The sequence below is a fragment of the Oryctolagus cuniculus genome, chromosome 10 (assembly GCF_051225735.1).
Source record: "Oryctolagus cuniculus isolate XC-2025 breed Fujian yellow rabbit chromosome 10, ASM5122573v1, whole genome shotgun sequence".
NCBI classification, from domain to species: domain Eukaryota; kingdom Metazoa; phylum Chordata; class Mammalia; order Lagomorpha; family Leporidae; genus Oryctolagus; species Oryctolagus cuniculus.
Window position 1 is genome coordinate 84,478,260 of NC_142876.1, and position 25,242 is coordinate 84,503,501.

General features: G+C 52.5%; 1 protein-coding gene across 5 annotated transcripts in view; it reads left to right on the top strand.

The window, feature by feature from the left end:
- Positions 1-25,242, top strand: part of LRIG1 (leucine rich repeats and immunoglobulin like domains 1) — a 118,384-nt gene that overhangs the window by 68,518 nt on the left and 24,624 nt on the right. For all 5 annotated transcript variants that reach the window (XM_089305442.1, XM_002713424.6, XM_070050621.2 and 2 more), the window contains 6 exons: positions 10,969-11,106; positions 12,999-13,142; positions 13,890-14,033; positions 17,333-17,476; positions 20,092-20,235; positions 22,358-22,438. In XM_089305442.1, coding sequence (XP_089161568.1) covers positions 14,023-14,033; positions 17,333-17,476; positions 20,092-20,235; positions 22,358-22,438 — 380 coding nt within the window. In that variant the 5' untranslated portion in view covers positions 10,969-11,106; positions 12,999-13,142; positions 13,890-14,022. The remainder of the gene's footprint in view (positions 1-10,968; positions 11,107-12,998; positions 13,143-13,889; positions 14,034-17,332; positions 17,477-20,091; positions 20,236-22,357; positions 22,439-25,242) is intronic.

The window sequence follows — 25,242 nt, forward strand, 5'->3', positions numbered from 1 at the left end:
CATGCTGGCCTCCGGGGCTGTGGTGAGGATTTAGTGTGGTTGGGTGTGAGAGGAGCTTCGCCCCAGCCCGGCTGCTGGTTAGCACTAGTGGAGTGTTGGGTTTGTGTCCATGGCTGCCGCAGCGAGGGCTACTGCCAAAGGAAGTGCCCTGTGCCTGCTTTGTGGCTCAGCAGCCAGAGGATGCCCCCAGGAGGCTGCCCTGCCCTCTGTGCGGTGACACTGCCACCAGCTGTTGGCAGCTGCAGAGCCCTTGCGGCACTGTTCCAGGCTTCTGGAAGGTGTCACCAGGTGGCACACACAGGCTTCCTAGCCGAGTGGGTGGCGGAACCTTTACTATTAACGTTTTCCTTTAGTGTGAACATTTTTTACTATCGATGAGTCAGTGCAGACACATAATTTCTAGCTAACAGTTACTTGACCTGTGGGTAGTGGTGGGAACCTGGCGACATCACACAGTGCCATACGGAATAGCTTGACTGCCCTTCCTCTGCTTCATCCCGCCTCTTCCCCACCCCCTGATCTCTTCACCTTCTCCTTAGTTTGTCCTGGCTCAGAACATCACGTATTTGGAATCTGACAGTAAGTGTCTTAGCTATGGGCTTCTGTCACTTAAGAAGTTGCGTGTCATGCGTTTTCCTTAGAACATTTTATTGTTGTTGTTGTTACTGTTTTTCACTTGCGCATCTTAGAATGAAACGCAGTAATGTTCTGATCACATGGATTGGATCCTGATGAGCTGTCATTCATGGGTTGGGTCACTGTAAATTTCCCCAGGATGGCGGGGACTGGCTCTGGAGAATCCTTTGATTTTTTCCATTTCTGAGCTGGGGCTTCTGTCCCAGTCCGGAGAAGCTGATAGGTGGGAGAACCCAGTGGCGTCTGCTGCAGGAGGGTCTCTGCGGCCATGTGCTGTCATGGAGATGGAATGGCAACTCTCTACTTTGCAAAGAGTTAACGGAAACTGTTGAAGACCCCAAGGGGAGAGCGACCTTAACGGAAGTGCACGGGTTGGGAGGTTGGTTGACACAGCCCAGTCCTGCCTCCGGAGGGCTGACCCCGCCTAGTGGAGGCTGTTTATCCCGCCACTGGGCTGCTCTTGTTTTTTATCCAATCTCCACCTGAATAAACAGATCCAGAGCGTCATCTGCAGCCAGGCTGAGAATCTGCCAGAATTCCCCAGGGAACTGGTGATTCACCAGCAGCGGGGGGAAAAAGAGAGGGAGTCAGCGAGAGAGAGGGAGAGACCTGCTTATTCTGATTCTCATTTCCTGTCCAGCAAATAACCCAGGCTGGGCCATTTCTTGAGAGACACTGGTTTCTTCGAGCAAGTTAACAATTTATGCAATAGAACAGATGGTTTTGATTTCCATTTTTAAGAAGATGGATGTATAGCAGGCTAATGAGAGGGCGATGCTTTCGACTGTCATTCTGAGAAGGGAAACTTCCTTAGGTTGGCGAAGGAACACTCTTCTGCACTCCTTTGTTCTTAAAAAAAAAAGTCTTGTCTTCCTCCATGTGGGCGTTGGACCTGGTATTGGTACATCTGCCTTCTGCTTTGCCAGTCTGGGACTAAGAATTACTCATCCTGCTTTTGCTGCTGTTGTTGTTTGGTGTCGTTAGGCCCTCACTTTTGGTTCAACTAATTCTGTTTGTCGCTTGGAGAAGTTTAGATTGGCTTGGCCATGTTCTTCGGCCCCAGGCTGTAATCCTATGCTGTTTAGGAGGAAATCTGCAGGAAAGGGGACCACTCAGGGCATCTGAGCACGTGGTGGAATGAAGCCGCATGCAACAGGGCACTTGGATCAAATGGTTTCTCACGTTCGTTTCCGTCCTGGAGATTCAGTTTAAAAGAAAAGTGATGGGCCTGCCTTGTGGCATACAAAGCCTCTGCCTGCAGCACCGGCACCCCATATGGGCGCCAGTTCTGTTCCTAGCTTCTCCTCTTCTGATCCAGTTCTCTGCTGTAGCCTGGGGAAGCAGTGGAAGTTGGTCCAAGTGCTTGGGCCCCTGCACCCACGTGGGAGACCAGGAAGAGGCTCCTGGCTTCGGATTGGCCCAACTCCGGTCGTTGCAGCCATTTAGGGAGTGAAGCAGCGGATGTAAGACCTTTCTCTCTGTTTCTCCCTCTGTCTATAACTCAAGTAAATAAATGAAATATTAAAAAAGAAAAAAGAAAAGTGACAGTGTCTTCTCAGACCAAACATTGGCTCACACCATGACCTGAGCAGCAGTACCATGTCTGCAGCTTGCACACCTGCCAGAGAAGCACGCAGCTAGTCACCAGAGGGCCCAGGTGGGAGACACCTGCATGTTCACAGTGGTGACTAACGCCGTAGCCTGAACGGGAAATAAGTCACTGTCCATTGACAGTGGGCTTCCAGAAAATTAACTGCTGTAAATCCTTCTTCAGTAGAAATATTGTGCAGTGGGGGAAAAGAGTGAATTGCTGCTAATGCAGCAGGCTTCATATGTCTCAGAAATGTAATGTTGAGGGAAAGTAGCGGGACAGAGGGGAGTACTCTGGTATACGGAGAAGCTTAGTACGAAGAGCACAGAAATGGGGGCTTTTAGTTGTGGGTGATGGAGGAGAGGAATAGTCAGGAACGCAACATGAGGGAGGCTTCTGGGGTGCTGTGGGTTCACAGGCACAGGCATCATGTAAAACACTTCGAGTCATACACTTCCCATGTATGCATTCACAAGCAATGCGACTGTTGGAGCATGCCTATAGGGCTCATTGGGTGCTATTATCTCAGTTGTTTGCAGTAATGCAACACACCCTTCTGCTCTGTGGTGAGTTTGACATTGAGTAGTGTCAGGGTCTCATGTTTTGTCCCGTTGTATGACTGACGTGCAGAATATGTTAAGCTGCACTGAGCACGCATGCAGGCCTTCAGCAGCAGCGATCGGGTCTTTGAGTGCTTGCCATGAGTGGGCAGTGTGTGGGCTGCTACTGTGTGGAGTCTTAGTGAGGCTGCAAAGCCCAGACTGTGATGGGCAAAGTGCTGTGGGTACTCTGAGGCAGTGGTATGTGGAGTTTGATTAACTATGTCTGCAGGATCACTGTGGGGAATTGGAGTATGGCTGGGACGTTACAGTGTTTTCCCATCCAAGGCTAGATGGTATGAAGCTAGTTTTTAAACCAGAAGTTCAGGTGAGACAAAGAGCTATAATCTGGATTTTGCTGGTTTGTTAGGAAAGACATATCAAAAGTTAAATCTTGAAATAAAATTGTGGATAAGCAGTTGTTTGTGGTGAGAGGCACACTCAAGAACTTCAGCAGGGGCCAAGCTGAAGGATCTGTCTGGGTCAGTGTTAGGACTGGTGATTTGGACAGCTTCAGTGTATTTTGGACTGATAGGCAGAATCAAAAGGAGGAAGTCTTTGTGGTGTGGACCTCTGTTTTCTTTAAGGTAACGCCTTTCTCCCGTCTGTCTCTGCTGGCACTGCTAAGGAGCCTGGATCATCTTTTCAGGAACCTAATATTGGCGTAGCTTTATGTTCCATTCCACTTTCTGAAAAAAAAAATGGAGAGACACTGGGCAGAAAAGGCTGTGATTGGTGATCTGATGTGGGCACCAGAGGGAAAATGGTGTAGCAGAAAGTGCTTCAAGCGGTTACACCAGATAGAGAAAGAGTTGATTTACACAGTTTCAGAATTGCGTTAGAGCTATAGTTAGTATCTGGTCCCTGCTGGAAGCCCAAACTGGTTGCCATGGTGTTGACCAGGTCAGCAAATTACAGCCAGTGGGCTAAAGGCTGGACCAGTACCTGTTTTTGTAAATAAAGTTTTATTGGAATACAGCCACTTTCATTGGTTTTCAGGGGTGGGGAATATCCAGCCCATGGTCCATATAAGGCCCATGAAACCATTTGGTCCAGCTCTACCAAGGCTACCACAGGCAGAACTCAAAATGCAGTAAATCTATAGCAGGCTATGTTTTAAGTTGATAATTTTGTATGGCCTTCGCATGGTGTTACAGATATCCACGTGGCCCTTGGCAGAAAAGAGGTTCCCTACCCCTGGTTTTGATAGTATCCGTGACCACTTCTATACTACAACAGTGGAGTTGAGTAGTTGTGACAGAGACTGTAGGGCCCACAGAGTCTAAAGCAGTCACCATCTGGCCCATTATAAAATGTGTGTGCTGACTCCTGGTGTGCACAATAGGTACATAATTTCAGGAACCAGAAATTATGCACTTGACCCCCTCGGCCCTGCGGCCTTTGATCTGCTTACTCTTTCCTTCCTGGCTGTTATCTGTGACATGGGGTCTTTCCCACCACTAACGGGAATACCTTGTAAACCAGGCTTTTACAGAACCATGGTGGAACAATCACTTCTGATAAAAAGTTTTAAGTGTTGGTTTCAAATGCCTCCGTCTGTTTCACTAATTTAACATCAGCTCTGAAAGTGTAGCCAGGTGGAGAGAGCTTATCTTGCCCACTCTCTGCCTTTGAAGACTGATTTTATTTTTGAAGCCTTTAACAGGTGTGGTTTAATAGACTAAAGCTGTATTAAGTTCTTCTCACCCCAGAGGGCAGCCCGAGCGGTAAACTGACACTGGACAGAGGCGAATGCCATGTGACCAGGCAGGCACACACTTCCCCGTCTCCGGCCCCTGTACTGCGGAATCGCTCATTTTGTTGGAATGCACAGAGTGCCTGGAGCGCTCCTTTGGTGAGGCCAGTGAGGTTACCCCTGTCCCTTCACCTTGCACCATCCTCACCCTTTTTGTGTGTGTGTGTGTGAATTTCAGTGAATGCCTTTGTAGCACTCCCCTTGCTGTTGGTACATACACTTGTTCCTCCATCAGTGTAGGTCTGCAAAGACGCCATCTCCAGGGAGCAGTTATGTTCTCGGTGCCCAGAATTTCCAAAGTGGTTAGAGCCACGGTTGCGTCTGCCTTACTGGCCAAAATTTGGTTGCACAAAACCTCATGCGTGTTTGCTACTCCTGTAGGACCCCTTTCGGCTGGTATATAAGCCAGGCCACGTGGTTGATGAGTGTCCACATGGTCCAGTTTGAGCTAACCTGGGGATAGGCAGCTAACGTCCAGATGGAGCCAGGCCCGGCTGAGGGTTTATGGGTGATATCAGGGGTAGTACCCTTAAAATTCTGCTGGCAGTCTCTGGGGGATGGGAGCATGGAGTCCAGCTGCCCTGGGCTTGCCTCTGGCCTCCTCTTGCTTCCCACTTCTGTGACCCCCAGGCAAGTTGCTGGGCTTTGATGTCTCCATGAAGTTGAACTTAATCAATAGCTATCTCATTCGACTGATGTGTGATTTCAGTGATGGGTTACCCTGAGACTGCTTTGTGCTCCGTGGTGTTAGGTGATTGGTCAGCTCTTGTTAAAAAATACCTGGAGCAGGGCTGGCGCTGTGGCATAGTGGGTAAAGCTGCTGCCTGCAGTGCCAGCATTCCATATGGGCACTGGTTTGAGTCCCAGCTGCTCTGCTTCCAATCCAGCTCTATGCTGTGACCCGGAAAAGCAGCAGAGGATGACCCAAGTGCTTGGGCCCTTGCACCCTGGTGGGAAACCCGGAAGAAGCTCCTGGCTTCCGATAGGACCAGTTTTGGCCATTGTGGCCATCTAGGGAGTGAACCAGTGGATGGAAGACCTCTTTCTGTCTTGCTCTGCCTGTCTGTAACTCTGCCTTTCAAATAAATAATAAATCTTTGCAAAAAAAAAAAAAGTACTTGGAGCAGGATGCGGAGGTTATGAAAACTAGCATGGATCTTCTTGGGAACTGGGCGGTTAGTTGCATTAAAGGAATGACGTGATGGACATGTGTACTTGTGGGTGGCGGAGTAGGGCGGAGCTAAGTGAGGTTCAAAGGCAGTTTTCACAGCCGTCACTCTCAGGTAGGAGGTGGGAGGGCTTCCCTGTGGGGATTCGAATATAAGGGGTTTCAGAAAGTTCAGGGAAAATGGAATTAGAAGATCCTGTGATTTCTTCATGAACTGTGTGAAGCCCCTTTGTGCTGACTGTTTGCTCTTCCCTTGATGCCTCGGGAGCCCCGTAGCAGATGTCTTAGCCGGCTGATGACCTCAGGGCTGGGGAGGTGGTGGGTGGGGGTGGAATTGAGTCCCTGTATCTGAGGAAGTGAGGAGGGGAAGTCAGCCCCCTGTCAAGGGATCCGTGGGATCTGCAGTCTGCAGTCACCTTTTTTTTTTTTTTGCGTCCTGAAGAAGGTGCAGTCTCAGATTTGCTTTCATTGTGGCTTGCGGACACAGCCTGGTCTTGCCAGTGGCTAGATTTGCCCATCCCCAGCTGGCTGTCCCATGTGGGAAGCTAAGAGAGCTCTGAGTCACCCTTTGTTCTGAAGAGGGGAGCCAGGCCTGTTTGTGTGCTGGCAGAGGTTTAGATGCGAACCAGTCGTTCCTTCGTTTTGTTCATTCGGTCTTTTCCCAGAGCATCTCTTATGTGACTGATGGAAACAAGAACTTGTGTTAAGCAACTGCTACACATCAGGTCCCATCAAGACCCTGAGGCACAGGAACCTCACCGCCGAGTTCACACTTGGGGCTCCTGCAGGATGGGCGCTTGCAAGAGCGGTAGCCGGGATTTGAATTCAGCCAGGCTGACGCTCACTGCACATTATCCCACAGTGCTATGCCGTTCTCCAGACCCGGGAGGGCACCCCGGCCTTGGTCGGGCTGGCAAGGTTCTCAGGCCCCTGGATGGCAGTGTGGGTTTTGCTTGGGTGGGAAGGGAGGGGCAGGGTTCTGTGAAAGCACAGAGCTTTGAAGTCGACTTTCCTGAGCACAGGGGCTTCAGGGATAGTTTGCTCGGTGTCCCGGGCCACAGGCTAGAGCAAAAGGTGGCGTGTGTGTCCCGCAGCTGGGGATGACAGTGTTGAAGTCTCTGGAGCCTCAGTGGTCTCTCAGGATACTTGGAAAACTTTGGTCCCATTGCTCTGGGTTCTTCCGGTTGAATGCATCTACTCCTGTGGTTTTCTGCTGCTTAAATTCTGAAGAGTCTCATGTCTGTTTCCAGCCTTAGCCTTCTTGCTTTGTCTGCGCTCACCCTTTGTAATGTATTTCTCAAGTATTTATTTGGCTCTTACTGTGTGCCTTACATTGTGCCCAGTGGCCAGCAACATGGTAGAGAATAAAGCAGAACAACATCTGTGTCTTTGTGGACCCACATCCCGGTGGGAGCAGTGTTAAACCAGAAACAAGCAAATACTGAGTTTATTAGGTGATAGGGCTGTTAAGGGAAATAAAGCAGGCAAGGAGGTGAAAGGGGTGTGTGTGTGTGTGTGTGTGTGTGTATATACATGTGCCTGTACATGAATGGGCGGTGGTTTCAGAAAGGGTGGCCAGGGAGGCCTAATTGAGGACACGAGACGAATGAATCCCTGGGGGGCCGGGGAGCCTGCTTCCCAAGCACTGGGAACAGCAAGCACACAGGTGACCTTAAGTGCTGACGTGTCTGAGGGCCAGTGTGGGGCTGGGTGTCCAAGTGGAGAAGTGGGAAGTAGAGTGGGTATGTGCTAGATCCCCAGGGCCTTGGAGGACATGGGCAAGACTTCATATTTATTTATTTATTTGAAAGGCAGAGTTACACAGAGAAGGAGAGGCAGAGAAAGAGATAGGTCTTCTATTCGCTGGTTCACTCTCCAATTGTCCGCAATGGGTCGGAGCTGCGCCGATCTGAAGCCAGGAGCCAGGAGCTTCTTGCAGGTCTCCCACGGGGGTGCAGGGGCCCAAGGACTTGGGCCACCTTGTACTGCTTTCCCAGGCCATAGCAGAGAGCTGGATTGGAAGTAGAGCAGCCGGGACTCGAACCAGCGCCCATATGGGAAGCTGGCATGGCAGGCAGCAGTTTTGCCTGCTATGCCACAGCACTATCCCCAGTTTGCCTGTGTTTTAATTGAGTTGTTTATTTTCTGTTGTTGAACTATAAGGGTTCTTTTTTTGTTCTCCAGATTTATTTTATTTATTTGAAAGGCAGAGTTAGAAAGTGAGAGAGATCTTCTGTCCACTTGTCCACTCCCTAAATGACTTTGGTGGCTGGCACTGGTCCAGATGGAAACCAGGATCCTGGAACTCTGTCCCAGTCTCCCAGGTGGATGGCAAGGGCCCAAGTGCTTGAATTGTCTTCCTCTGCTGTCCCAGGTGCATTAACAAGAAGCTGTCCTGGAAGTGGAGCATGCAGGACTCAAACCGTTGCTCATATGGGATACTGGCATTGCACACCGTGGTTTAATCTGCTTTGCCAAAATATCTACCCTGTGAGGGTTTTTTTTTTTATATATAGTAGAAGCCTTCAAAAAGTGGATGAAAAGGGCATATTGTGAAAAATCTTTGCATAGGTTTCATTTTATTTTTTGCATCAAAACAGAGCTCTTTAATTGTTTTTTTTTCCATGAGCTTTCTAAGGTCCCTTCATACACTCTTACACCTGTGGATGCTGAACTCTGCAGATGCTCCGTCCCTTACTTAAAATGGCAGAGTATCTGCTTGGAACCTATCCATGTCCTCCTGTATACTGTGTATCATCTCTAGATCACTTAGAGTACCCGCTGTGTGAAGAGTTGTTACACTGTGTTGTTTAGGGAGAACTGACAAGAGAAAAACAGATGCAGCATTTCCCCAGATAGCTGTAGTTGGTTGGATCCGAAGCTTCCGGGGAGCCCATGGATTCAGAGGACTGCCCTTGTGCTAGATGTCAGTCCCTCGTCAGGGAGATGTTTATACACATCTCTTAGACTCTGAGTGCCAGGCTGACTCATTGTTAACAGCGTCTCTCTGACTGCTGGGTCAGGGTTCGACTTCTAAGTGGCTAAGGACCAAAGTTGTAGCCAGTAGCCTAATAATCTAATTAGCTAATGACCTACTTAGCTTTTGTTTCTGAATCAGGGAATTTAGGGTCACTGTGTGATGGCCCCCAGGTGTGATGTCCACCTCCTGTGCCCACCCCTTCTCCTTATTCTCTTGTGCTTGTCTCTGTGTTGCTAGGACCTGTAACTTTGCCTGGTGAGCAGTTCCCAGTTGCTTAGCTTGCTCTGGGAAGCACCTGCTGGCCTGGCCCCAACTGCCCCACCAGCTCCCCCTGCCTCAGCGTCCTCCTTTAGACATGTGCCCCACTGTTAGCAGCAGCGCTGCACCCCCACCCCACCCCTGCTCCTTGACCTCCTGCCGCCCCTCTCCCATGCACCCGGGTTTCCCATCTCCATGGCGGCCTCCTGTGCTGAGCCAGGAACGTTTTCCAGTGTGTGAATGAGACTGGGCTTCCTCACGGGGCCCTTATCCAGACCTGGGGCCCAGAATGTGTTTGATCCCATGAATACATCCTCTGACAAGAAAGAAGGAAAAAAAAGTGCAAGACGAAAGACGGGAGCAGAGAGGCAGGGCTGAGGGCGGTGTCGCAGGCTCGCAGCTGTCCGGAGGCCTCGCCTCTGCACAGCCCTCTTTGTGCAACTTGGGGCTGCGCCCCGCCCCCTCTGTTTGCAGAGGTCTCCCTCTTGTCCTGGCTCCCTGGTACTGTATTCAGAGTTCCCGGATAAGGCCCAGCTCTGTGGCCTTTATTTCTTTTTCCTTCCATGCTTTACATAATAAAGGGTCTCTTTTCTTTTCTGTCCCCTTTCTTCAGAAAACTGAAGGGACCATCTTTCTTAAATAACTTAATAAAGAGCTGGAGGGAAGTAGCTGGTTGGGGCGGGCGTGAAGGGAGAGTCCTTTGATTCCAAGAAGTTTCTCTGTGCTCAGAGCTGTGCCCTTGTAAATGGACTTCTGAGTTCAGGGCCTGGGAGACTTGTGTAAAACAACAAAGCGGTGGATGAGAAGTCCCAGAGCTTCTGGGAAAGAGGTGCTTGTCTCTGCCTCTTGGAACTGATTCGGTCAAGTGTTTGTTTAAAGGGGATGTCACTTGCTAAGCGACGCCTGGCTTGCTTGTGTTGTGTTCAGGAATGCTTTGATTGGCACGAGACCTAACCCTGTTTACTCAGAACTGGCCCCGAGGGAGTGCCTGGAACCTGGAGGCCCAGGGGTACCCCCCACCCCACCCCCAGCTTGGTCTTCATTGCCTGATACTGGAGTTAGGGCTGGGGAGCTGTGAATCTAGCAGGTGGAGCCTAACCCACGAGAGGGCATTTCCTCCCTGCTTTGATGAGCAGTTTTCCTCTTTCTCTTAGTTCATAACGGGCGAGTGGGTGGTCTGGTTGTGGGTTTTGACAGGGGATTGAAAGGGCAAACAAGACGTGGTGGAAAATGCCTTTCTTGGCAAGTGTTCCACACTGAACACCCACTGTAGTGTCTGCCGGTTGCTCCAGGTTGTGTGGGCCACCTGTCTGAAGCGAAGGGCTGTGGCCCCATTTCACAGATGAGAAAACCTAGGCAGAAAGCTGGCAAGGGTAGAGTCAGGAACAGATAGCTCTTTTTGTCCCCTTTGAGATTGTCGGGGTTTTGTCATTGTCATCTTTTTTTTTTTTCCTTTTAAATTCTGTGTGTCTATCTCTCTGCCTGGCATGTAGTAGGTGTTGGTAAAATGTGAGACATGTAATGAAGTGATAAGTTGTATTAAACTCAGCTCCGATGCCTTACAAGTTACGGGCTTGGACTGGGTTCTGAAGATTATACACAGAAGTTGGCCTGGAGCTGGCTGGGTGGCACCAGGCACTTCTTGCTTGGTCAACAGATCGGTGGGTTCTGGTCATGTTGTTCTGATCTGTGTGGTCTTCGATTTATCACTCAGTGTTCCTGCCCTTGGCGAGAGCAGCTCAGGCATAGAACCTTGACAGACAAACTTGGCCCCGACAGAAAGATCGAGTGTTCTGCCTAGTACCCAGCCAGGGGGATGAGAGGTGGGGAATCTTCGCTTTAAAAGAATGTCACTGCATTTCTAATTTTATGAAAGAGTAAAGCAGCTGGGGAAAAAGTGTGCAAAGGCAGCGGGATGGGACACATAACATTTACTTTGCAAAAAGAAATGCTGGAGTCATCCCCCTTTGTGTGTTCCAGGCAACACAACAGGATTCGCAACGTGGAGGGGAGTCAGCTGAAGGCATACCTTTCCTTGGAGCTGTTAGATCTGAGTTCCAACAACATCACGGAAGTCCGCAGCGCCTGCTTTCCGCCCGGCCTGCGCATCAAGGAGCTGTAAGTGCCTCCGGTTGCTGTCCACTCTGGCGCTCTGCTTCCACACTGGCTGTGGCTTCCCTGGGCAAGGGGTGGGTGTCTGTTCTCAGCCTTGGTTCGGCTGAGTTGGTGAGGATGGTGCGTGCTGCCTCTGTCTTTGCATGGCAGGGCAAACAGCAGGCACCCAGGTCTGTTGTCCTGTGCTGAACTCTTCAGAGAGTGTTTCCAAATCTGGTGGTGTTCTGATGTTTCCAGCTCTGAAGCTGAGGTTGGGAGAGGGGTATCCGCCTGTGTAGGGGGCTCACTGCTCAGAGAAGAGCTTGGAGAACTCAAATGCAGGCCTGTCTGGACCACGGGCCCTGTTCTCTGCCCTATTCCCAGGGTGGCCTCCCAGGAAAGCTTCAAAAGAAGGTTTTCTGGGGTGACAGGGGAGGGAGACCTAGGGCCCATCTTTCTGGTGGCATGCACTTCAAAACAACTCGGTGGGCTTACTTGGAGAGGGCAGTTAATCTATGCATTCTAGTACTTGTTGGTGGGAAAAGGTTGCTTTGGGGAAGAAACTGAAAACTCAGGTTGCAGAGGCGTTTCCCCGTCACACGAGCATCTGCGTGCCCATGTTGTTCTTGCTCCTGAGGACGGAGTCAGTTGGGTTAGGGGTCACTGCAGCCCACCTTTGCAGGGGGGAGGAGGAGGAGGCTTCACACACGAGCTTCCCAAGTCTCTCCCCAGCGGAGGGAGAGGAGTGATGGCTTCCTCAGGCCACATCAAGGCGCCAGGATGGGGAACAGGGGGCCTTGGCCTTTGTGGAACCCCAGTGGGGGCTTTCAGGAGGTGTGCAGCTGCAGCCTGACGCTCCCCTGCTCGGGACAAAGAAGCTGTCAGCTGCTGAACTGAACCGCAGTGACCTTTTCTCCCTGCACGAGAGCACGAGGGACTTTCTATTTTGGCAGCCGCTGGCCGGTGCGTCTCCATCACACAGGCTATCCCTCGCTAATCTGGAGTGTGAAGAACAAACCGTGCAGCTCTGCGCGCGCCCTGTGCTGGGTGGCTGCTGTGAGACACGCAGAGGGGCCTTCTTCCCTTCCCCCTCTCTGCAAGAAAACTCCCTCTGCTCTTTGTCCCTTTCACTCGGTCCGAAAACCTCATCTGTCCGGGGAAGGCCAAAGGAGCGATGCTGGCGACGGCCGCTCCCGGGATGGCCGCTGTATTGTTTCTCCCCTTTTTGTCTCCTTGCTTGATGTAGTCTGCCTGCTTTGAGCTGCAGCGGCCTGAGCTGGAGGCTGGAGTGGGTCTTGAGAAGCAGGGTCTGCCTTGCCTGCCTCGTCAGAGGAGATGCCAGGGGCATGTGCCTGACTCAGGAGCGTTGCTGGCTTTCTGAGGGACTCTGCCCGGGTCCCTTTAACTAGGGTGTGTGTTTGAGGCACGTTAGGATTATTTGGATGAATTGGCTTAAACGTACCTCCTGTATACATCACACAAAGCAGACGTGCGGCAAGACTACATGCCGTTTGTCCAGATGCTTTAGTCGACTCTGTCCTTGCTTCTAGTGGCCTTTCTGCTTGCCCCGACTTTTCCCATCAGCCTTGGGTGGTGGAAGGAACCCTGCAGATGGCTCCTGGGGCAGCCACCAGGCGGCAGGGCTAGCGTGTGAGGAGGTTGGAGGTGGACATCCTTGACTCTCCCATGCTCCTGGGCGAGCCACGAGGAGAGTACGGTCTGGTCTTAAAGGAGACTTGCTGTGAGGCCTGCATCGGACAGCTGAGACGCCTGCCTTTCTCTGGGTCCCCACCTGGAAGCCTCCCAAGGACAGAGGTGTCCGTGGGAACCTCTCCCTCTGGGCCAGGTCCGGGGGTCCAGTGGAATGAGGAAGGCCTCCTCCCAACCACTACATTTTCTCCTCTGAATCGTTCCAGCAACCTGGCGAGCAACCGCATTGGCACCCTGGAGTCAGGAGCATTTGATGGTCTGTCACGGTCACTGCTGACTCTTCGCCTGAGCAAAAACAGGATCACGCAGCTTCCTGTAAAAGCATTCAAGTTACCCAGGCTGACACAACTGTGAGTACAGAGACCTGCAGTTTAATTAAGGTTAGCTGAGCTTTATGGGGGCCGCTTTTCCCCAGAGGACCTCCTACTAAATGCGACCCCTTCCTCACTCTCCCTTGGTAAGGTTCTGCGTAAACTATCACTAATGGCCCTGTGGCAACACCTAATAAAAGCAAATTAGGAGCCGGGCCTGGTGCTGGAGGCCGCCTCGGATTGCCGAGACGGATCCGCCGAGTGTATGTGCGCTTGCTCTCCTGGCCACTTCCCAGCGAGTGTGCAGCGTGGACTCCAGCTATAAGATGCCGCCACCTGTGTGCAGGCTTCCTGGGTTGACTTGTCATTTACCTTAGAGGTTTCCATGTGGTTTCTAGTGGAAAATACTGTTGCTCTTTGGTACCCAGTGGTTGTGTATTTCCTGAGTCAAGGCATCTGCTGGGGTTTCTGTCACTAGGACGCCCACCTCCTGAGGCTCACCCACATGCTTGCTGCAGACCAAGCATGGAGGGGGAGATGGAGTACAAGTGCATGTACGTTGGCTGCTCCCGGAAATCCTCCTTCCTCAGTGGCGTTAGGTGGCAGCGTTGGTACCCGTGTAGTGGGCAGAGACCCACTGGACTCATGTGTGTCCTGGATTCCCAGGGACTCCTTCACTGAGATTCCTCTGCCAGCTCAGAAAGCCAGCAGGACCCACCTAGGAATGATGGCAGGAGGGGCGTATGCCTGTGGGATGCCATGACCTTGTTGGCTTTCTCTCTCTAGGGACCTCAATCGGAACCGGATTCGGCTAATCGAGGGCCTCACCTTCCAAGGGCTCGACAGCCTGGAGGTGCTGAAACTTCAGCGAAACAATATCAGCAAGCTGACCGATGGGGCGTTCTGGGGGCTGTCGAGGATGCACGTGCTGTAAGTGGGGGCTGGAGCTCTGGCCTGGCTGTGGAGCCGGGGGCACAGGCCTGCTGTGTGTATAGGAGTGTGCACACATGCTTGTAGGCCAGGCACAGGGCAGAGCACCAGACCGACTCTGCTGCCTTTGTGGATCCCTAGGGCTTCAGCTGGGCCCAGCCTCCTGCCTGCTGGGCCCTCGGCTGGTTCCAGCTCACGTCTTCTGGGTCCAAGCCAAATCATCAGGGTTTTTTTTTTTTTTTTGGCTAGTAGATGAGGAAGATCTCTGGGAGTGAGTTCTAGTGGATTAGGTGGGGTCAGTTGGGAGAGATGGACGGGGGAGCTGGTTGTCTGAGCCCACCCTCTGCCCTCTCTCCCTTGGTGCACATGGAGCTGCAGAGTGGACTGTTGTGTCCACGCCTGCATCCACAGGAAAGGCCTTCTCTTGACATCTTGGGCTTCACATTCTCGATGTGCAGGTGGCCAGAAGTGCCATAGCTCGTCCTCGGAGATGGATTTCCATCTTGAGAGCTAGTCAGGTCACCCGGTGCAGATGTGCAGCTCGTGGAGGGGGAGCCTTCAGCAGCCAGATGTGTAGACAGTGGAATGGGCCTGCCTGCCTGCTGCCTGCATAATGGGAAACAATCACAGGCGAGATTACTGACCTTCTCTTTTAAAACCCTTAGGAGCTGCATACCCTCACAGTTAAACAAAATCAGATGGTGGTGGGAAGAGTGGTCGCTGCCCACCTCACCGCCTCTGCCCCCGAACCTCAATGTTCCCAAGAAGCAGTCCGCCTCCTAAGGCTTTTCTTCCTGCTCTCTCTGTTTTCAGTGTTGCTGGTGGCCAGTTCTAAGTTAATGCACATGTCACTGTCTTTACTTGCCCTTCTGAGATTTTCTGCTTTAGGGTCAGTGGTTTAACTGGTTCATGCCAGCCCATACCTCCCTCAGTAGGACAGCTGTATCACGACTTTTACTTCCTTTATAGGTTGTCTTTGTAAATGAGATCAAAGCTAGAGGAGGCCTAGTCCTGGGCACCTCGCCGTTGTGTCTGTCCACCTGCCCCTCCCATACACACCATAGGGCGGGGACGTTTGCCCGCTGCTGGGCCTCACTCTCTTCCTGCTCCACCTTGAAGTGGCTAGACCTGTGCTTTCATGTATTCAAAATGCTTTTACTTGATGTCCTTAAAGCTGTCATTTTGCACTGTGAATCCAGGATAGGTGGGCTCAGATTTGAAAAGAATTCTCACAGGGCCAGTGTTGTGGCACAGTGGATAAAGCTGCTGTATGGCGATGCCAGCATCCCATGTGGATGCCAGTTCAAGTCCTAGCTGCTCCACTTCCAATCCAGCTTCCTGCTGATGACCTGAGCAAAGCAGATGAGGATGGTCCAAGTGCTTGGGCTCCGGCTACCCTCCTAGAAGACCAGGAGGAGGCTCCTGGCTCTTGGCTTTGGCCTGGCCTGTCACTGGCCATTGCGACCATCTGGGGACTGAACCTGTGGATGGAAGATCTCTTTCTCTCTGCCTTTCCTTTTCTCTCTCAAACTCTGACTTTCAAATAAATCCTTAAAAATTAAATTTAAATTAAAAATTAAAATTCTCAGAAGAAAGAGTTGGCACCGTGATTGAGGTTTTATGTTGAACAAATGCGTACAAATTAGGGGTGATGAGCTGCCTTAGAGGTCATTTTATAAATTAATACTGTCTTCCTAAGCAGTGGCAGAAAATGAGGTGGAAGAAAGCAAGATCTGAAAGCTGAGAATCCTTGTAATACCAAACACAGAGTGAAATATCAGTTAGTGCCTCTTTGGGGACAGAAATCTGCTTGGCTAAGGTGTGCTGTGTCAGTGAGCAGGGTGACAGCACACAGATGCCCCTGGACTTACAATGGGGTTGTATTGTGGCACACCCATCGTGAAGCTGAAAATCCTGTGAATCAGAAATGCATTCTGGGGTGTGCGTTTGGTTAAGCTGTTAGAAAGCTCCTTGAGATGCCCACACCATATATCTAAGTACCTGGGTTCCAGTCCTGGCTCTGCTTCTCATCCCAGCATTCCTGCTAGTGTCTACCACGGGAGGCAGTAGGTAATGGCTCAGGTAATTGCGTCCCTGCCACTCACATGAGAGCCCCAGATGGAGTTCTACACTCTTGACTTGGACTTGGCCCAACCGTAGATGTTAGAAGTATTTGGGTAGTGAACTAGTGTTTGGGAGATCCCTCTTTGTTTCCTTTTCCCTCTGCCCTTCAAATAAATAAAATTAAAAAACAAACAAACAAGCAAAAAAAACAAAACATGCATTCAGTCCGTGTCACCTGCTGGCTATTCCGGCTCAGCACGGGGTGGTGTGAAGCGTCATTTTCCCTTTATGGCCAGAGTCTGACTGGGAGTGTGTTCTCTGCTGCAGCCCAGCTCCAGGAGATACAGGATCTTACTGTATATTACGAGCCAGGTGAAAGCTCCAAGTTCAACATGAAGGTTACAGTTTCTGTTGAATGTATCTCTTTTGCATCATCAAAAGGTTGAAATGGCGTCATTTAAGTCATCCTTAGTTGGAGACTGTTTTTACTGACATAATAAACTTGAGAGCCAAGTCTTAGCACTATGCTAATATTCTCACGTGTGTCCTATGGTTTGTTCCCATAATGCACCTGTGAAGTCCATACTTGTGGATGTCACCAACTCACAGATATTCAGGTCTGTTCAGCCATTAAAGTGGCCAAATTAATATTGAGACCCAGGTAGCTGGCCCCAGAGCTAGAGCCGGGTCTCCTGTCATAATAGGGCCGAGATCTGGCTCTGTCAGCCACACCTGGATCTCAGTCAGTTCTGGTCCCTCGTGACTTGCTGAGCTGTGGAGTCTGAGGCAAGCCCCCTAGCTTTTCCCAGCTGTGGTTGAGTCATCTGTAAGAACGGGATGGCATCATGAGCTACCTCCTAGTCTACTCTTTTCTCCTCTTTTCATGGGCTTTGCGCTTGTTTGAAACTCCTGTCTGGTTCACTGTTACAGATTAAAAAAAAAAAGTCACTTCTAAGAAGCTTCCTCTTGCCTGCTGAACTGCGTTTTTCCTGGCATTTGCCAGCATCTCTTTTGGTTTACCTGTCTTCTCGAAGCTCCTGTGCACGAACACACACACACACACACGCCCGTGCCCACGCACATGCACACACACACAGTGGACTTTGCAATTTGCTCATGCATTGTTACACCATATCGTCCAGTACAGAGTAGCTGCTCATTGGCTATCTGTGCAGTGAATGAGTGAGTGAGTGAGCGCCCCTCTTCATCCTGTGTGTATGTGGCTGTCGTTGCAGGCACCTGGAGTACAACAGCCTGGTGGAGGTGAACAGCGGCTCGCTCTACGGCCTCACCGCCCTGCACCAGCTCCACCTCAGCAACAACTCCATCTCTCGGATTCACCGGGATGGCTGGAGCTTCTGCCAGAAGCTGCATGAGCTGTGAGTGTCTCCAGTCTCAGCCCGTGACAGTGACTAGAGACAGGGCCTGTAGGTGGATTCTGCAGAGCCCAGAACGCTCTAGCCTGGCCCGTTCCACAGCACCGTGTCTCAGGAGGAGTTAGCACTCTGCCTCTGTCTGCCCTCAGCTGAGCAGAGGCTGCAGGGGTAGCTTTGTAGGGTTTCTAGAAAGTTCCTTGGGGAAGGCAAGGTGTTCTCAAGTGCGGGTGTTCTGAGTGTGACTGCACGTCCCTGGCAACACCAAGAAGCACGCACTTCAGTGGAAGGGGCTGTTTGGCCTTAAATACAGAAATCAGTGTCGAGTAGGACAGTGAAACCGTGATGGCGACACGGACCGTGGAACACTGTACATGCCCTTCCAATTTCCGCCTTTCTTCCCTTAGACCAGGTGCCAAGGCACTTGGCTCCTTCTCTTTCCCTGTGTTGCAGTCCAAGAACCTGGTCGCCAGCACTGTGTGCTTATATTTCACTCGGAGCTGAACAGTCCCTTCATTCCTTTTGGAGCTTCCCAGATGGGGCTCCTGGGTTGGGCTGGGGAACTGTTAAGCCCTGTGTCCTGAGATCAGTAGCGGAAAGCTGGGGTGAGGCTGTGGCCATCCCTTCACGCTGCAGTGTAGTTACTGACCATGAAAGCGGTAGTGTCAGGACTCGGTGAACATACAGATGTCCTCCGTTTCTATCCCTTGGCTAGAAGGTGGGGTTTTGGAGGAAAAAGGCAGGTCTACACTGGATGTAGTTCAATATATTGTAGTTTAACCCAGTCGTTTATTTTTCGGTATCATTGGGGTGGGGTTACTCCTCGTTTTCCATCATTTTCTAGGCTTGGCTGTGGGGAAAGATCACACACTGCCGGGAACAACTGTGGAGTGCCAAGCCTCTGCCTTGTGTCTGTCTGTCTGTCTGTCTGTCTGTCTCTCTCTCTCTCTCTCTCTCTCGGCCTCAACGGGCACACGCAACTGGGTGTTTCAGCTTCATGCTGATTGTCGCAGCTGGTGTTGTTTTCTTCTTTACCCCCCTCCCCCTCCCCCTCCCCCTCCCCCTCCCTCTCCCTGTCTCACACACACACACACAGAGTCTACACTGACTTGGAGTTTATACTTCATCTTTCAGTGAATCCATCATTATCTAATGCAAAAAGCAGGTGTCCTGCCCCTTTGCTTGTGTTCACTTTGCTTGGATGTGTGTGTGTGTGTATGTGTGTGCGCGCACATGCGTTCCTATGTGTTAACTTTGGATTTAGCTTCCTGACACTAGGCCTGAAGCCCTGCCCTGTGCATCTCATGTTACTGGATGGCTCCCGACAAGCTCTTTGCTCGGGCTGTGACCCCGCCAGGAACCTTTAGAGACTGCTGGTTTTCTGTTGGCTGGGGCGGAAAGGTGTGGGGAAGCGAGAGAGGCCTTTCAAGTGCCCCAAGCCTGAGCCAGGCTAACAGCTAGGGCGGGAGCAGTCCTGTGTGACACGCCAGAGGGTGTGCGAGCCGTGGGGAGAGGCGTACTCCCTTTGGGGCGGGCCTTTGGGTTCCCTATTCCCCTCTGATCCCCTTTGGTGCCCTCTAGAAGGGGCAGGAAGTGTCATGGACGTGTGCCTTGGCCAGTGCTAGCATCTTGTCCCATATCCATATCCATGTAACCTCAGAGGCAGATTTGGGATTTGCTTTTTAGTGTGTGTTTCCTGCCATCCTTTTAAGCTTAATTCTTTAATTGCAGGTGGGGATATGATTTTGGTTTCCTGCCAGGTCTTTGTGATTGACAGACACCATGACTTATTTCTCCAGGAGGCAAAGAATGTTGCTTCCTGCCACCTTTAAAAACTCATTAATCTTCTCTGAATTCACTTTCCTTCTTCCTGTCCCAGTCTAGATTTCCCGTATTTCACCAGTACGAGCAACCACTCAGGGCTGTGTCAGAGGTGCAGGAGCACTGGGAGGAGGGCTTGATGCTGACATGCGTCAAGTGTAAGATTATAGGGCGTGTTTCCTGTGTGCTTACAGAGACCCAGGGGGTGAAGGCAAGCAGGGCTGGCCGTGAGCCCCCAGTGCTGCTCCTGTGACCTAGCTAAGCTGAGGCTCTCTTAGGGCTGTCCAAAGGCAGGGGCTAGCTAGTGGTGCCCTCTGCTGGCCGACAGAGGGAGTCTGTCGGGGGCTCCCTTGCTTACCTTCAGAACCTGAGGGGGTCCTGCCTAGAGTCATTGGCCTCTGCCTGGAGAGGTGTTTCTTCCATGATTCGAATCAAGAGCAGCGTGGACACCAGCGTGAAGGGGTTGGAGCGTTGAGTGTTCTCGTGCTGTATGGTCTTGTGTGGTCCTCACAGCTCAAGGTATACCCAGGTCTGTGTGACTACTCCAGGAGTCAGGCTCAGTGGACGTTGGGTTCTGGTGGGGGTCTGGCTGCATGGCCACTAGAACTCTCTGGATCCCTCTGTGTGTGTGTGTGTGTGTGTGTGTGTGCGCGCACGCGCGTGCGTGTGCACATGAGTGCCTCTGTATGTCCTTCTCTCTGAGACCCGGCCAGGTGTTATATATTCAGGAGAGGGGAGGGCAGGGGTGGGCAGCCCTGTGTGACCTCACGGTGACCCCGCTCCGCCCTCCCGTTGCTCAGGATTCTGTCCTTCAACAACCTCACGCGGCTGGACGAGGAGAGCCTGGCCGAGCTGAGCAGCCTGAGCGTCCTGCGCCTCAGCCACAATGCCATCAGCCACATCGCCGAGGGCGCCTTCAAGGGACTCAAGAACCTGCGCGTCTTGTACGTCTCTCGCTCTGGGGTTGACGGAACGGAGGGGCCCCCGAGTGAGAGAGCACAGCAGAGCAGAGCCCATCGTCACTGCCTTCAAGTCAGGGTTGAATCCGCTGCTGGCTGGTTCCACGTGCCAAGCCGCACACTCTGATAGAATCCCCTGAGAAGGAACGGGTCGAGCCGCAGACCCTCCCTCCATCCCTGGGGTGGGGCTCACAGAGGCTGACAACTGCCAACCGTTGCGGTTGCGAGCCGTCATCCCCGCGTGGTGCAAGCAGGCTGCTGGCACTCTGCTTTTGGGGAAGAGCTTCCCACGGTGAGCTCCTGCGGCCACCTCCAACACAGCAGCCATGGGGCTCGAGCCTTCCAGTTGGGACTTCCATTGTTAAGTTTGGAATTTTTTTTCTAAGCCAAGGGAATGCTGGGGGTCGTTTTTTGATCCCAGCGTTAGGATTTGTCCAGCACCCACTGCACCCAGGAGGTCTCAGGGAATCCCATGTCTTTGCTTGCGCGTCACTAGGGGATGGGTTCCCGGAGAGGAAGCGACAGTGCCATTTCCCTCTGTGTTCTCAGTGGGATAGCTAGAAGTTGCTGTGGAAGGCTTTTCTGAGACTTTCCTAAGACTTTCTAGTTGCTGGTTTCACAGAAGTCCCGAGTAAGTCTGAGCATAAAGCCTCCTCAAAGGGGGGGGGCATGTGGTTTTCAGCATTCAGTGGTCATGGCTTCGGGGGCCTCCCTCCCGGGCACCCTCCGCTGCAGAGATGGGCCTGCCCCAGTGTGAGGAGGAGGAAGGCCTTTGCACCTGCACCTGGCAGAGCCAGCTTTCATGTCGAGCCATTGCTGGGGAGTGTGAAAGAGCCGGGAAGCCAAGCTGTTGACGCCGAGGTCAGCCTGTGAGGCCTGAATAACAAGGCCGGGAACATTCAGACCGAGCTGGCCAGAAAGAGAAAAACCTTGGCAGCCGGGGCTAGCAGCAGAGACAGGGACACAAAGCCCCAGCCCCAGGTTCCTTGTTTTTTTCTTTTTTTTTTTTTTCTTCCCCCAGCATGAAGATAATAGGGAGGAACCCATTGAAAGAAGTCCCTTCCAGCAGCCAACACTCAGTGCTTTGAGCTTCCTGCTGTAAAATAAAGGTCACAAGCAAGCATTTCACTGAGCAGCGCTCCCTCCCTGCTGGCAGCGTTGACTCCTGAAGGGGCTCTCTGCAGCCAAGAGCAGCATCCCTTCCTGCTCCCGGCCTGGGCCTGCAAGGGCTCGGGAGAGGAGAGTTGAGGAAGCAAGGGCCCTGTGGAAAGTTGGGGAGGACGGACCGTGTGCAGGAGGGAGGCCTGCTCGCCAGGTGCGATGTGTCTCGCCTGGGCGCTGTGACCTGCCCTTGGAGGCTGGGGGAGGAGGCTGACTCATCGGCCTTGGGATTTGCACTGCCGAAGGAGCCTGGGCCGAGGAGTTGGCCTCATCTCTCCGATCCTGGCGAGTGGGTCACAAGTCTGACTCAGCACCCAGATGTCCTCCCTGGCTCGGAGTCAGTGCTGTGTGGGCCTCGTGAGTTGGGCCCTGGGCTCCAGACCTGCTGGCCAGCACAGGAGGGGACTGAGTGGGGGCCCGGGCGGGGTCCCGGGGCCTCTTCATGGTCCCTTTCCTTCGTGAGCCTTCCACAGTTTGTTGGTGAAGTCCAGAAAACTGGGGCTCTAGTTGATGTGTGAGCAGGGGGAACCTTAAGGAACCTCTTGGGCTGGTTGTCTGTGCCAGAGCCCAGCTGTCCACTCCAGGGGCGGAACACACATGGGCTTTTCCATGGGCCGCCTGCCCTGCTCCCCTTCCCGGGAGCCGGACCTCGCCAGCTGGGAAGCCATAGGCAAGGTAGGGCTGGGCTGGGCAGGCTTTGTGTTTGAGGCGTGGGCTGCCTTGGCTGGGAGGCTGTGTAGCCAGGCCGCGCCGTGAGGGGTGCAGAGCCGGGCTGCCTTGCCAGGGCCGTGTTCCTCCAACCCAAGCCTGGTGCCAGAGCCTCGGGGTGCACACGGCTGCATTTAGCTTCCTAGGGGCAGCACGTGTGTAAGCCACCCCTGTTCCTCTCCCTTACCTGGGGCACTCGGCCGCCTGGTCTGAAAAACCTTCATTGTCTTCTCTCCAGGGATCTGGACCACAATGAGATTGCGGGCACGATCGAGGACACCAGCGGCGCCTTCATGGGGCTGGACCACCTCAGCAAGCTGTGAGTATGGCAAGGGCGCCCGTGTGTGAGGCTAGTGCACGCAGCCACGTATGTCCTTACACACGCAGTCACGCACAGGCCTATGGGACGGCGCCTCAGGGATGCCCCATGCACTTCGGGTGTAGGGTGGGCCGAGTTTGGGGGAAGTTGGAGGCGCCTGCAGAGTTGCTTGGCTGCCTTGCTACCCTGGAGCTGAGGTCTTGGCCACATGGTGGCTTGTCAGATTTTCTGGGGTTTGGTTCTGAACTGAAGTGAAGACAGCTCAAGTTTTCTTTGTCCTTTGCACGAAAGAGCCTCAGCCTCTCAGTTTCTAGAAGTGTATCACCTGGTGCCTTTTGATGCTCCTGGCAATAGTGTTTGTAGTCAGTTGCAATCTCAAATGGAGCATGCATTTCCTAGTGTAACAGACTGTTTAGGAATCCTCCGGGCTGAGTCTTTTTTGGTCCCACCGGTAGAAGCCAGCCATTCTGCTGTGAGGCCCTGTGCAGTGTGTGGGGGTGTCTGAGGGGCTCCCCGGGGCCGGCTCTGTGGGAAGAAGGGCAGAGATCCTGAGACGGCACGGTTGGTAGGTGGCAGAGTCAGGAGTTGCCTGTCCGGCTGCATGGGCCCCCATGCTTTCTCCCTCGGCCCACCCTGTTTCTCCCTGCATCTCAGCAGCACTTGCCGCGAGTTGCCTCCCAAAGGGCCTACAGGAGTAGGTTTGGGGTGACTTCTGCTGTTTACTGGCAACAGGCGGCATGGAGGCCCCGAGAGACGAGACCTCACCACTCACCTCGCAGCTCTTGTGCAGTGACAGGGAGCTGAGCCGAGTAAATATTTTGAGAGCCCTGGTGAAGCTGGAGGCCTTAGGGAAGGCTCTGGTGGGGGAGTGTCTTTCTGTGTGTAGGTGCCGTTGATGGGTTTGGAAACGTGTGCCTTCTCACACCTCTCCTGCCCAGAGGGTAGTGATGCGTGGTCAGCTCGCTTGGCTCTCCGAAAATCCTGCTGCCTCTCCAGCTTCCTGTGCTGATGGCTTGTCAGAAGTACAAACCAGTTTGTCATCTCTCACTCCTAAAGCAGTGCTGTCTTCCCCCAGCCTCCTGGTTCCTTGTACCCAGGCACAGCGAGTTTGGGAAGAGCTAGAAGCAGGGGCTGGCACTGTGGTGTAGTAAGGCTGCCGCCTGCAGTGCCAGCATCCCATGTGGGAGCCGGTTTGAGTCCCAGCTGCTCCACCTCCTATCCAGCTCTCTGCTGTGTCTTGGAAAAATAGTAGAAGGTACCCCAAGTGCTTGGGTCCCTGCACCTGTGTGGGAGACCTGGAGGAAGCTCCTAGCTTTGGATTGACCCAGCTCCAGCCATTGTGGCTATAAGAGGAGTGAGCCAGCAGATGGAAGCCCCCCCACCCCCACCTCTGTGTAACTCTGCATTTCAAATAAATAAATAAATCTTAAAAAAAAGTTAGAAGCAGCCAGGTGGAGTGGGTACATACCTGCTGCTAACAAGCGAAGCCCACAGGCTGCACATGTGATCTCCAGGCTAAAAGCACCTGACGAGCTATTCCACTGCTTTGTGGGGTCTGTACCCTAGTAGGCCCTCAAGCTACTACCTGAGTGCTGCGGCCTTCAGGAGGCTCTTGCTTGCCACAAGAGGAAAGCTTGCAGGCTGCGGGGCCCTGGGACTGCTGTCAGGCTGGCTCCTACTCAAGTCTTTGTTCCCTGGTGCTCCTGTTTCTGTTACCTAGACAAGGTCCGGCGGCTGTGTGTGTGCCCCAGCGAGTCAGCCCAGCCCCAGTTCTCCTCTCCCATGCTGTGCTGTTTGATGTGGGCTTCACCCAAGCCATGGGCCCCACACTGACCTCTTCCAGGGTCCCACACCTCCCCACGCAGCCCCTCGGATCACCGTCTTGCTGCTACAGGCTCTGTACACTCTTCTAAATAGAGATGAATCCCCTGGGGGAAACGGGGGCGCTAGCAGAAGTTCTTTACTATGATTATGTATGTGAAGTTATTGATAACACCATGCTTATGCTGCAAAATTTTTAAAAAAGAACCCTTTTCTTCTTAGATAAGAAAAAGAAAACGATGCAATGCCCATGGTTTGACCCCAAATCATCCAGCTGGGTTGGGGAATGGGCTGTAGGGAGAGGTAGCTGTATCTGCCTGCTGGCTGCAGTAGTTGAAGACCTCTGTGCTTGGCATATTGTAGGTCCTGAGCAAACACTCGTGGGAGGAGAAAGAGGGGGAAGGAGGAGGCGGGTCATGGCTCTGATCCCTTCCCCCTGCAGTCTCCTCACCACGTTGCCAGGAAAGCTCTATTTGTGCCCGTGGCCGGGACAAGCAGCTGCCTCACTGCGTTGCCTCGTGTGGCCCGGGTCAAGTCTGCTGAGATCCATTTGGTGTGGGCGATGAATAAATTAATTTTTAAATCCAGATTCTTCTGCAGAGAGAAATGCTAAGCAGAAGCTGGTATCATGAACAAAAAGGAATAGAGTTTATTTGGCAATGAGGGAATAAACATGCCCCACGCTGAGAGGCACACAACGGGAGTGGGCCCAAGAATTTCCCGTCAACTAGAGAAAAGAAAAAGACAAACCAGAAAGAATACCAGCAACTGGGAAATCTCCCTGAGCTCCACGGTGCAAGAGTGCACACCAAAGCGATGTGTCCGGGAGTGTTCCATGGTGGAGAGTGAGAATTCAGGAGTGGTGGTACTTAGGTCAATGGCGGGAAGAGCAAAAACAGGAGTGGGACTTCTCAGCAGGTTCCATGCAGAACGGGGGCTCTCTCCCTATTCCACCTGCTCTTATGAGGGGTGGTACCCCAGTT